This window comes from Psammomys obesus, unplaced genomic scaffold (assembly GCF_907164565.1).
Source record: "Psammomys obesus unplaced genomic scaffold, mPsaObe1.curated_primary_1811, whole genome shotgun sequence".
NCBI lineage: Eukaryota > Metazoa > Chordata > Mammalia > Rodentia > Muridae > Psammomys > Psammomys obesus.
The window spans coordinates 1,985,493-1,999,337 of record NW_026596109.1 but is presented as its reverse complement, the minus strand read 5'-3'; the positions used below and the strand labels follow the sequence as shown (position 1 = coordinate 1,999,337).

At 41.6% G+C, this 13,845-nt stretch overlaps 1 protein-coding gene across 2 annotated transcripts in view; it reads right to left on the bottom strand.

The window, feature by feature from the left end:
• Patj (PATJ crumbs cell polarity complex component) overlaps positions 1-13,845 on the bottom strand; it is a 307,127-nt gene that overhangs the window by 134,460 nt on the left and 158,822 nt on the right. For both annotated transcript variants that reach the window (XM_055628777.1, XM_055628778.1), the window contains exon 28: positions 1,785-1,981. In XM_055628777.1, the coding sequence (XP_055484752.1) occupies positions 1,785-1,981 (197 nt within the window). The remainder of the gene's footprint in view (positions 1-1,784; positions 1,982-13,845) is intronic.

Below are 13,845 nucleotides of genomic sequence, written 5' to 3'. Positions count from 1 at the left end.
CACACACACACACACACACACACACACACACACACACACACACACACTTGCAGAGGTAGAGACAGAGAAAGAAAGTGCACTCTATTAAAGAACCATAGGAGCACAGTGACATCAGTGCCCACAGCACGACCCTTGGAGTATGCCAAGCCTAACTACTTTTCTTTTTAAACATTTTTATTTACTTTTATGTGTAGGAATATTTTGCCTGGACCTATGGATGTGAGCAACATATGTGCCTGGTGAGTGTGGAGGTCAGAAGAGGGTGTCAGAGCTTCTGGAACCGTGGGTGCTGGGAGCAAAACTTGGTTTCTCAGCAAGAATAGCAAACGCTCTTAACTGCCGAGTCATCAGTCCAGACCCCAAGCTTGAGTTCTTATCCAAGTTTAGACACTTATTTCTACAATAATAAAGCATTTACAAGCCAGTTTTCTTCTGTATGAAGTAAGAGAAATAATTTCCATCTAAGGTTCTTAAGAGCCCCAAAGACAAATGTGTGCTGTGTACAGACATGGTAATGACAGTGATTCCCTGAGCTACCTTCCATTTTCCCCATTATTTATCTTCATCACTCAGTCTCATCCCAAGGGAGTTTCTAAACAGGAGCTAAGGGAAATAAGCTTGAAGCATGAATTGTAATAGTTGACAAGTTCTGTCAATGTCACCTTTATTTACCTAATAATTATAAACGTCAGTGCTAACCCCTGGTGTGGGTTTCCTTTGTGACACTGCATTACAGAACAAGAAAGGACAGGCGCTCTCAGGTGGCTCTCCTTAGAAAAGGACGCTGCCTGGAGAGGAGCTACAGGGCCTTGGGAGAGCAGGGAGATGCTAACATCTTTATGCATTGCCTGCAGATGTGTCTGCAGATGTATGAGGCGTGTTCTAAGTTTCTGGAGTCTGAAGGGGAAACCATCCGCACAAGCTCAGAGGCCCCTACTTTGTATAGACAGTGTGAGGCCTAGCACCCTGTGACCGGCCTCCCCTCCAGTCAGATGCTGGAGCCCATTTTCTAAGAGGCCTTAACAGCGGGTAAACACAAGCAAGAAGTCAGAATGGCAGCTACCAAATCCTCAGAACAGGACAAGAGCTGACCTTGTCCGGTACCAAGTCTGCATTATCTGTTACTTACTATTACACTTTTTAGTTTATAAAACAAAGGCTTTTTCTGTACCTTTTAAAAAAAAAATCTCTTTTAACTGGAAGCTATTTGAATGAAGGAACTGTAAGTACTCATTTGCTTCTGTCCCAATGGACAGTTGAAAAATAGCTAAATGAATGAAAAAAAAATGAATATTAATCTTAAAGTTCAATAAACTCGAAACAAAGGCTATGAATTTCAGCTCAGGAACATAGAAAAACCATGACAGATTACTGATGAGATCATCTGGATGGTAACTACCTGAGGAGTATATTCCCTGCTTTCAGTCTCTAGGTAAGGAAGCTATGTGACTTCACAGGGCACCAACGCGACAGATAATCACCTTCCCAATAAGAATTCCTCAGACTTAGTATCTTTTTCCTTTAGTATTTTGTTTTCCTTTGACAATGTCTCAAATAGCAAGGATGGCTCAAGCTCACTATGTAGCAAAAGCTGGTCCTGAACTCCTAATCCTCCTGCCTCTTTCTTCCAAGCCCTGGAAGGAAGCATTGACACCATGCCCAGCTAGCTACAGACTTGGTTGGCTCTAATACATCCATAAAAGGATCCAAGTTGGCTTTTCTGTATGCGACCCTCAATACCTAATCTCTGCGCCAGAGAACAGGTTGAAACAAGTGGCTCTCACCTCTAGCAGCTCATCTCCAATTCGCATCCGTCCATCTGCAGCAGCAGGTCCCTCTGGGTTAATCCCCACCACAAAGATGCTCATCCGTGACCTGTCTTTATTGCCAGCGAGGCTGAGGCCCAGTCCATTCTTATCCTTTTCCAGTTCAATAATGTGTAATTCTCCAGGCAGGTCTGCATATCTTTGTCTGATCTTTTCTATATTGAAAATAAAAAAAAAAAAAAATAGAGCATGAGTATTAAGAAGGTATCAGATTCTCCCATACTTAGTATAGTTCATTTACAGTGCTTCCTTAGAATAAATCACTTAAGATTTTCATGACCTTGTGGGTAAGCTATAGTTAGCAATTTTTATTTCCACCTAAGCTTGGATGTCCTACAAAACTTCTCACTTCCAGTTTCTACTAGCCTAGCCCTTCATGGACTGTTTTACCTTCACGTACATAACTAAATATGGGGAAATCATGACCCCCAGCCTCCACCTGGACAAACAGGTTTAGAATATTCACTAATAGTGAGGTATGAATAAAGTATTTGGTTTTAGAGATAAAATATTGAGCCAAACAATTATTATTTGTACTCTCATGAACTTAAGGTTCGGTCCAAAAAAATTCAATAATTTATTATACTAAAATATAGTTATTTAGGGGCTGGAGAGATGGCTCAGCTGTTTAGAGAATTGTCTGCTCTTCCAGAGTTCCTGAGTTCAATTCCCAACAACCACATGGTGGCTCACAACTATCTATACTGGGATCTGATGCCCTCTTCTGGCATGCAAGTGTACATGCAGATAGAGCACTCATATACATTAAATGAATAAATCTTTAAAAATATATATTTAGTTATTTAAAAATATGTTTGTCACACTAGGGATTGAATCAAAGGTCATGTTTGTGGTTGGCAAGAGCTTTTCCACTTGCTCATAGCAATACCTTAAAATACATTCTTAGAATATATAAACAGCATAAAATAACACTGGATTAAGTGAGTAAAAAGAAGGGAAAGAAAGATGCCTGTTTAGCTGTCTGATCTAGAAGCAATCCACAAACGCCCACACACCCATCAATCAGTGGAATGTTTTATCTCTATGGGGTTATACTTCTCCTTCACTATGTTGAAGGTCTTAACAGTCATGGCTTATCCATGTTCAACATCCATCTTTCCAACTTCTATTTTACCCTGTTTGCTGGCTAGCCTTTTGTCAACATGACACAAGGGAGCATCAGCAGGAAGAGGGAACCTTAACTGAGATAGGCCCCCATTAGATTGGCCTATAGGCAAATCTGTGGTGCATTCACTTGATTGACAATTGATGAAGGAGGGCCAACCCAGGTGTGTGGTGCCAGCCCCTGGCAGGTGATCTTGTGCTACATAAGAAAGCAGGCTGCTCAAGCCTTGAGTGAGGTAGTCAACAGCAGCATTCCTCCATGACCTCTGCTTCAGGTCCTTTCCTGCCGTTCCTTCATGATGGGCTATAAATGATAAGCTGAAATAAACCCTTTCCTCCCCAAGTTGCTTTGTTCATAGTGTTTATCACAGCGACAGACAGCGAGCTAGGAAGCCCGTCACTTCTACACTATGGTCTAAATTAGCTAGCTCGACTGCTGGTTTGGGTCACTTTTCACTTGTGCTGGTTCCATACAACAAAACCACACTAGTACATTGGTAGAGACAACGTGCTCAATCCGGTCTCCCTTCCCACACTGAGCCAGCTCAGAAAGAAAACTAGAGAAGTGAAAAGAGAAAAGAAATAAATGCAGACAGCTTTGCTTATATGAGAATGGCTTCAGATCACTGTGACATGAATTACGATTTGGCAGACATAAACACGCATATGATAAAGCTGGATGTGACACAAGGCGTTTTTAGAATCAGCATGCAGGAAGCTGAAGCAGGCTGATCTCCAGGTCAATGCCAGCCTAAGCTACATATCAAGGCCCTATCTCATAAAAAGAAAAAAGAAAAGAAGAAAATGCAAACAAAAAACAAAGATCTAAAATATTTGTGTGTGCTCCAATTTTAGGGCTGAAGAGATAGCTTATTGAGGCTGAGGGTCACTGATGGATGAGGCTGGATGGGCAATGAGCTCCAGAGCTTTGTTTGCCTCTGCCCCAGTGCTGGGGTTTCAGACCTGCTTCTGGGCTGGCTATCCTAACTCAGGTCCTCATGCTTCCACAAGAACTTCACCTACTGATCACCTCCCCCCACCCTCACTCCCCACACACCCTGTCTGGATGTCGTGTCACTTTTTGAGGCTGGTCTAATTTTATTTTGTTGCTGCTGTTCTTCACAGAGGCAGTATTTCATGTAGCCCATGCTGGCTTCACACTCGGTATGTAACTGGGGATGTTCTTGAACTTCTGGCCTCTTCTGATCTCTCAAAGGACAGGGGTGAGAAGGTGCAACTCTCCTGCCTGGCATAATCCTGACTTTTCACTCCCCTAACAGACAGAGATTCAGCAAGGAATGAAGATTTCTCCCTTATGAAACTTGTTATGTAATCGCTAGTCTGTGGTTTAGATCTGCAATGAACCTGCAACTTCTGTAAGCAGACTTGGTTCTAGAATGGGGATGAGCCAGGGCGTGGGGTCTGAGTGAAGCATAATGGTTCTCATTGAGTCAGTGAAGTTATTCACCATGGATTCACAGCTTAGGAGACTTGGGGGGAAAAGGCTGTGTTATAAAAGCAAACTTTCTTTGCTTCCTGGCCACCATGAAACAATTTAATACAATTCAAGCTAAGAACATGTTCTGCAGCAGTTAAAAATGGGCAAACTTTCCAAGGCAAATCACCACGGCAGTAGCCAGAAGGACAAAGTTCAAAGATGATGTTAATAGTGAGGGATAAATATGCATTTTTGAGGATTAAAAATAAGATAGCTGGTAAAACAGAAGGATATTTTCTGACGTTCTATCTACAGGTAGAAAAACATAGCAAAGAGAAGATGCTTTAATTAATCACAGAATTAATAAACAGAAGTTTTACAAATAAAAATAGAAGAAGACATCTTGCTCCAACACAGACTCAAAAATGTCAGGTATGTGAGAAAGTGCTCAAATTTCCTAGCAAGTTTTGAATTCCAAATTAAATGGGATATTGATATCAGGGGTTGTAGACCATAAGGCCCTGAGTTCTATCCTCTCTCCATCCCCACAAAATAAATGGTATATCAAGACAGAAAATGAGACATTAAGTAAACGAGATTATTAAAAAAGAAAACATGTTAACATACTGCTCAGAATGAAAACTTCATCACCTGCCTTTGCAGAGATAAGGAGACACACTGGGCTGGAAGTGCTGACCACTCTGGACAGCACTCAGGCTGTAAATGCTTGAAACCACCAGTTCCAATCCTGCTATGTACAGTTTCCCTATTCGACATAAGCGTCTTAACCGTTATCACTGCTGCGATAAAAATACCATGACTAAAAGGAACTCAGGGAACGAAGGGTTTCTTTCACTTATAGCACAGTTTCATGTAACAGTTCATCATCCAAAGCAGTCAGGACAGGAACTCAAACACGGTTGGAACCTGGAGTCAGGAGCTGTTGCAGAAACCATGGAGGGGTACTGCTGACCGGCTGGCTCCCCATGCTTCCTCAGCCTGCTCTCTTATAGAACCCAGGACCACCAGCCCAGAGTAATACCTATCCACAATGGACTGGGCCCTCTTATATTAATAACTAATAAATAAAATGCTCTACAGGCTTGCCTACAGCCTGGTCTCATGGAGGCATTTTTCTCAATTGAGGGTCCCATCATTCAGATGACTTTAGCTTGTGTGAAGTTGACATAAAACTATTCAGCAGGTATCAAGAGGATATGGTGGAAGGTATCTAAGCATGACAGCAAAGAAGAGATTTTCAAGACAGTGTTGAGTGAAAGAGAAGGATGAGAGCCATACCATTCCTGGATCATTTACTCAAGTTACCAGGCAGCATAAAGCCCCCGGTACATATTTGCAAGTGCATATATAAAGAAATGAACCTTCTGAACATCAGAATGGCTCCTTGTTGTGGGCAGAAAGAGAGAAGAATAAAAGGGAACAAAGAAAAACAGAGGCCTCAAACAGTGAAGGCTGAAAACTGTATGGTTTTAGAAAGACTTTCATTAGCATAAAGAGAATTCTAGGTTCAGAACCCACCTGGACAATCTAAAAGTCTTTTGAGTCCACTAACTATAGATTCGATTGCTTAGATGTATAAGCCACTAATTCAAGGAGGACCTCCTTTGGTAAACCTCTATCATACCCCCCAAACAGAATTAACTGTGCTAGGCCCAGGAAATCTGTATGAAGTATGAATGGACTCGTAGGGGCTTGGGGTGGAGTAGACAAGAGGGTTATGTTTAAATGCTGGCTGAGTCACTATGTTTCTCATTTGTGGATCTGTTTACATGCCCAACCTATTTGTAAAAGTGAGGTTTTTCTAAAAGCAGACGTTCCCTAAAATAACCTCAAACAGATGTCCAAATAATGCAGAAGAAAGAGAAAATCGTGGCTTTGTTTTCATTGTTTAGTTAATGATGTTTGAAATTAATCTTGAATTGATGACAAGGCTATTCTTTTCTTCTTAATTTTGTCTGCTATGAGGAAAACTGCCTCTTGAAAGAAAGAAGTTCCTCTCATGCTGACATTAAAAAACAAAACAAAACCCAAAAAGTCACTTAGTCTCCACTGGCGGTCCTGGAGAAGAGGCCAACACCATCCTCTACCCTCCTCCAGGTTTCTTCTCAAGAAGCACGGAGGACCACTGCAAAACCATTGCTGCCTGTGGATATAACCCACAGAGACAGCTGAAACACTGCGAGTCAAGTCCTTTCAGTTAGCGACGATGAGACAGCTCTGGGAATATGTAGGGACTGCTGTACCGTATCAGTGAACTTAATGATGGGAACTCAAACATTGCTAAAAGTGGTAAATAGGGCGTGTGTTTTAAACATACCTACATAAAGCCCTATCATTAATCTAATGGACTCCAGAGATTTGGTTTATTAATAGCAATCCATATTAATTATATTAATCCAGGTAGGGCCTAAGATACAGGTTTATTTTCCTTACTTTGTAAGATTAGAAGGTTAATTTTCCTGGCCTGAGTTTTAATGCCACAGTTAAACAACCCATTGAGTCAATGAGCAAATTTTAATGGAATCCACCTGACATTAAAGTTGTAAAACAAAAGTAATTCATTTTGTGAAATCTATCATAAGCATACATATGACTGGTTATAACTCGGAGAAATAAAAGAAGTTCAAGAAAATAAAAACTAGGGGCTGAAACTATTTATTTATTTTAATTTATTTACTATACACCCCCAGAATCAAACCCAGAGCCTTATATATATATGACAAATACCTAACACTAATCAGAGCCACATCCCTAGTCTCCACCCATCTACTTAGTGAGTGAACAGGAAAACCCATAATGTCCACAAACAACAGTCAACTAAAGATAAGACTGGTTGGGTACATAGTGCTGTAGCCTCAGGGTCACCTCCAACAATTCTGCATCTAGCTTGCTCCAGTTTTAATTTATTTAACGCTAACCAACGAGTTAGTCAGCTTCCAGTGGTGTAGATAGATACACTAAGTTCAAACAGAAGCTCAGAAGAGTGAATCCCAGAGCCAGAGTCGAGAATTCTTGCGTGGTGTGAGAGTTTACTGACAGTTTATGGGGCGCCTGGTAGGTTGCAGAGACTCTGGTGAATCTTTCATTTCCTTCTTCTCTGGTAAAAATGATCTATCATGTCCTCATTCTGGATGTGAGAAGAAAGGCTGATGGATTAGGCCCCTTGCCAAGGGTGACCCAGCTAGTAGCTAATGAGGATATAGCCAGCTCTAACTGTGTGTCTTCACAGTAAATCTGAAAGACCTTTCTTGATGTCTTGTTCTTCGACCTACTGCGGCCAGTACCCACGTCATACTTTTGCTGTGTTAAGGTCAGGCTACACTTGCCAAAGGGCATAAACAGGATGCCCGAAGGCTCTTCAATTGCTCTGTGCTACGTCTCAACACTGGCCCCTAAGAAGGGCACTTTTCAGACCCTGAATCATAAATTTTTCCAGGGAGCCTCTTTTACTTAAGAGTAGCATAATTTCATCTTCAGATTTATACTCAAAACTCATTAGCGCTACTAGAAAAACAAATTACTGCGTGGGAATTTTCTTTTAAAACACACTCTGTTAGGGATGCGATGGTGGCAGGAATGTGCTTAGCGTGTGCAAAGCCCTGGCCTCAATCCCCAGTATTGCTCCAAAATAAAGCCTGCGGCTCACCATCTATCAGGATGGCAAAATGCCTGCTCAGGACACACTATTCACAGCCTCAGAATTTTTATTACCCTACAACTTGTTTTTAGACTTACAGCTTGATGAGGATTAAAAGACGATGATCCTACTTCTTTCATTTACTGGTTGCTGTGTTTCCCCCATCCCTCAGAGAGATAAAACAAAGAAATCAAGCAAGGGCACTTTCTCCCACAGCCCCTGCCTAGACGGACTCTTGAATTTTGCTTTACAGAGAAAAACAACTTTAGAAGAAAGAGCTTATAAAAGGCCACAAAGTCAGTATAACCAGAAATTAAAATAGATTATTTTCTCTCAGGTCCTCTTACTTTTACCTAATACTATCTTTAAGAGGAACAGACTTTAGATTCCTCCTTCAGTCTGAAGTGCTACCTTTAGATCACACTATAAGAGAACTCGCCACTCACTGTGCCTGACTCCTCCCCATACAGATGGCATGACCAACAGGAAGCTGAGATAATCTGGCCAGGGGTCCATTGTGTCCGCTGGACCCAGGAGCGCAATCTGCTCAGCACACCACAGCTTCCCTTGGATGAGTGGAATGATGGCTGTTAAGAAGCCTCCTTCATGACTTCTCTCATTTGCTTTCTTTCCGAGACAGGCCCTGCTGTGTGACCTAGGCAGGCCTTAAGCTCAGGATCCTGAGGTCCTCTTTAAGTCCACTGGTTGCCCAGCCTGCCCATTTGGGGAGTATTCTAGCTACTGTCAGCACTCAGAATGCAACAGTGGCAGCAGCTTGGCCCATGACAAGTTACACTGAGAGAAGCTGAGAAAACCGCAGAAGTCCTGCCACTCCGTCCCTCATCCAGGTGGCTGAAGAGACCGCCTCATTCTCCACTGAAGCCACGGACGCTCGCTCTCTCAACCACTCATCTCTTCTTACCGGAAGTGCAGGTGACAGGAGCCCTGCCCCATACCCAGAGGGAAAGACCTAGTCAGCCAACACAGACCAGTGTTGGTGCCACCAGACCACATCCCTTATCTTCCACTCATCTGTCTGTCTGCCTGCCTTTAAAAACAATATTCTGAGGTGTTTTTTTTTTTTTTTTGGATCTTCATTTCTAAAGGATCCAGTGTCACATGAAATTTAGCTCATTAAGTATTATGATTGGGGCCAGAGGAATTGTTTAGAAGGTAGAAATTGTTTGCTGCCAAGCCTGGCAACTTCATTTCGGCTCCCAGGACACACATGGTACAGTGACAGAGAACCAAGTCACTCCAGCAATCCTCTGATGTCCACACGTACACCATGGCATAAAACAATAGATAAATTGTAGTAAAATAAAATAATGTTCTGATAATTTGGCTTTTTTTTGTCACAGGTGTCTTTGCCATGAACCTTGTGATGGGTAATGAAAAGATACTGCTTTTCCCCTTAGGCTACTTGTCAAGAAAAGAAATAGTGAAAAGAATACTTGAAAATACTTGAAAAGATATAGTGACTGGGCCCCAGGTATTGAGATTCCACACTGGTGAGCCTGGGCAATGTTTAGGAATCTGTCACCAAGAGAAGGTACTGACGTGATTCTTTGGGGCACCACCGAATGGCCTTCCATTCAATGCAGTACATTTTCCTGTAAAGATCACGACATCAGCTTGAGGGCAGCAGCCCTTCATAAGCTGTATCTCCTCACAATGCCCTGCTTCTACCACCCTGACTGAGGGTTAAGTCTGAGGTTGCTTGGGCTATGCAGTGGAAACCTTTAGAACCCCAGTCCTTTCTCTCCTCTTTCCTTTGTCCAAGTAGGTCCTCCAACTCTCCCGGAGCCAAGCAATTTCTAGTAACTGTATTCTACTCTGCGGGTATAATGAAAAGTGAACTATAATTTCAAAAGGAAAAGCAAAGTCAGGTTGTTCAAACACAGAACTTGGTCTAGATCTTTGAAAAATCAAGACAACATTTACTAGCTCTTAGGTTTCAAATCTGTGCTGCTGGTCAGCGCAAACAGCTCTGTAGCAGCAGACTCGTGCTTCTAAGCAGGGAACCCCATGCGGGGCTGAGCTCAGGGTGACCAGGAGTCCTCTCCATGACAACTAGCAGAGAAGGAAGAAAGTGTATGAGAGAACAGTTCTCTTAACTCCAACACCACAGACAAGGCACTATTTTAGAGTGTGTTTTTAGTATTAAATATTCATCCAGATTCTCCCATAAAATAACAACTTAAAATTCATATTTTCTATTCTGTTTATACAAACATATGTACATAATCCGGACATACCAACTCACAAATTAGATAATACTAGCTTTAAGCACTAAAATAGTGTTATAGTGATGCAGGATCTTAACCACATCTTATTTTATTTTATGTCATTCACAGTGGTGCTAGGGTGGACCCAGGCCTCAAACATCCATGCTAGACATTTACCCAACCACGGAGAAGCCACCTCAGTTACACCATCCTTTTGTTTGTTTATTTGTTTATTTTTTGTGACTATCTCACTGCATTGCCTATGTTCCTGAAGAATGCCTTGAATCCGAGAGTCTACCTCTCCCTCCCAAGAAGCTGAGAGCATGGGTAAACCCAAACTGTCAATCTTATGACTTTTGTTGACTTTTTTATTGGGTGCAGGACAAGCTCCCCTCTCCCAATGATATAGACCAACTGAGAAAATAGCAGAAACAAGATTATTCACCTCCTGAAGCAGGCCATAATGCTCTCAAGGAGGTTGTTAGAGTTACTGCAAAGATGCCCTGTCTACCCTGGGACAAGGAGCATCCTTACCTCTAACACCCTGTCTACACCGGACAAGAAGCATGCTTACCTCTGACGTCCTGTCTACACTGGACAAGGAGCATGCTCACCTCTGATGTCCTGTCTACACTGGGACAAGGCAGATGCTTACATCTGATGCCCTGTCTATACTCGACAAGGAGCATGCTTACGTGAAAACAGAGAAGACTCTGCACAGACACAGCTGCCTCCGTTCATTACCATCAGAACACACATTACTCACTTCTCCAAAACTACCTTTTCTTCCCCCTGCCCCCTTCTCAAGACAGGGTTTCTCTGTGAAGCTCTGGCTGTCCTGAAACTCGATCTGTAGACCAGGCTGGCCTCAAACTCACAAAGATCCGTCTGCCTCTGCCTCCCAAGTGCTAGGATTAAAGGTGTATGGCACCACTGCCCAGTGACCACCCATCTCTTTATTAAGATTATTCCTTTCTTTGGATTTTGTTTCCTCCCCAAAGTTCCCATGCCATATAAAACCTATACTTAATAAAGTCGTTTTCTTTCTTCTGTTATTCTGCACCAGGACCTAAGATGGAAAGATGCTATTTCTTTGTACATGTCCAGCTAGAGAAGGGGCTGTGGTTCCCAGTTCAAACCAACTGGATGCCTTTCCCCTTCTACACGGAGACCAGATAAGAAAATAAGTCACCAGCTTCCCTCTATTCCTGGCTCACTCACGTACCCTGAATGAACATCAGATCAGGATAATTGGACAGAATAGTCTTGAAGCTCTACTCTGCAGTCAAGTTTGTTTTAAACATAGATTTTCCACTCCTGTGACAATGTTATTAAAAAAAAAAAATCTCCAGTTGCTCATAATTCTCTATGAACACATCAGATGTCTTTTTGTTGTCCAAGAAAGCCAGAAGGATTTCTCTAGTGGGTCTAAAGTGCTTTGCTGTCATCACAGGATATTTGGTGTTGCTAAGTAACAAAGCCTTTCTCCCAGAAAGACACTTAATTCAAGCCACTGCCCAGTATTTTAATAGCAAATGCTCAACACGCTGGAATAAAGACTCACCGCAGTTTCAGATGGTTTAGCTCTCTGATCTGCTTCCAGTAACAAAGAGTCTGACACTACAAAGGCAGTATTATAAACATTTTGCCTGTATAGTAAGAACAATGTAACTTGTTAAAAATAATTATGATAAATATTCCAGACTCTTTTTTCCTTATTCAGGAAAAATTTTGATTTTTGGAGTTAGGGTCCACGTAGTTTTGAGAAGTAAAACTATCTGAAGGAAAACCACAGCTAATCAAAAGAAATAAAATGTGAGCTAAAGTGGTAAATCTCAGGTGAATATTCATACCAAATGGAAAATGAAGACAACACATTAGCATAAAGTGAACTTACAACAAAAAGTCAAGCCAGAAGGATAGTCAATATTCTTGCCAACATGCAGCCTTGACAACATTCCACAAATTGTTATGGGAAATTAGCAATCGAAATACAAAACCTTGAAACCATTAAGGACAAGAGGAAATAATATTCAGGCTGTTCTTACGTGCTAGACATTGTTCCTAGCACAGACAGCTGAACTCCTCTGGTCTTTATGAAGATTCTGATAGAAAAAAATCCTCAGTTTTACCATAAGGGAACTAAAATTAAGGTGAGAACAATGACTTACAGTATGATACAGGGTACTAAAGTTGGGCACTGCAGAGACTTTGCCTCTCAAGTCCATGAGAGAATCTGGGACGGCACTAAAAAGTACTACAGTTTAAATTTTTTTCTTCCCCTTTATGCACAAAAAATTGAATCTGTGTTAGATACAAAAATAAGATAAAATAAAAATGTCCTTCTCTTTCCTTAAAAAAATTGAATCTGTATTAGACAAAAATAGAATAAAATAAGATAAATTAAGAGAGACAACTTGAGCAAGAATTATTATTTCCTGAAAAAAAGCATACAGTGTATGTGTAGGAGTAGGGAGGCCCCAACTAGAAGAAAAATCTACAATTTTCCCATCAGGTGACTCAAAACTAATCCAACCAATATGCTGACAGAAAACTTAAACACAAAGTTTCACATTAATAATACAATTAAAGTGATTTTTTTCTGGTTAGACACTATGGTTACCTCTTGGCACACTATAAATCATCAATAAGACCCTTCACAACATCCATTTACTGCAGGAAAAACAAACACATCAAAAGAAAAATGAGGCAGAGAAGCAGTCAGACTCAGTCAACAGACTGGGACTGCTTGACTGGAACAGTGAAGGCCTCAACCTTTGCACAAGGATGAAGGCTGAGCAGGCTTGGAGAGGCGGAGGGACAGGTAGACACACGCACAGCTACCAGGAAGTTACAGCTATTCTCTGTGGTTGGTCTGGCAGCAGGGTGGGTTGTTTTCCATATCCAGGGAACACTGTGTCCACAGGTGAAGCAGAGTGATCACGCTGGGGCTAAGCAAGTCTTTCTGGCTAGGGGCTTTTTGCCCTCTGCAGCCTGACTCACTTCCTTACCACCTGAGGCTATTACAGCACACATCCCTACGTGTGTTTGTTATACTGGCAATATTACAAAAGCAAGTACTTCACAGGAACAACATCACTGAATATCAGAAGCATGCTGCCGAGCTGAACAAGGCAGGAAGGTTTGTGTTCCCTGATTCCATTTACGTCCAGGTCAAAACCAGGCATCACAGTCTATGGCTTCAGATGTCAAAGAAGAAGTGTCCTTTGGCACCAGAAAAAAGCAATGAGCAAAAGGAGGCATCAAATTATGGATGTTGTCACATTCTCTTTAATGACCTGGAGAAGGCCTCGTGCAAATTCAGAAAACTTTAATACGGTTTTGGGGTAAATCTTTAGTGTTCATTTAAAAAAAAAAATACAAACTTTGGATATAAGCAAACCAACTAGAAAATTTCTGGTGGATTATATATTAGGAAACAAACAATAAAAAGGTACTGGGTACATTAATGGTGCTTTTCTTTGTTTTAAGTCAAGATCTCCCCAGTCGGGTCTTGAACTCTGATCCTCTTGCTTCAGCTTCTCTAGTATAAGTGTGTGCTACAGCAGC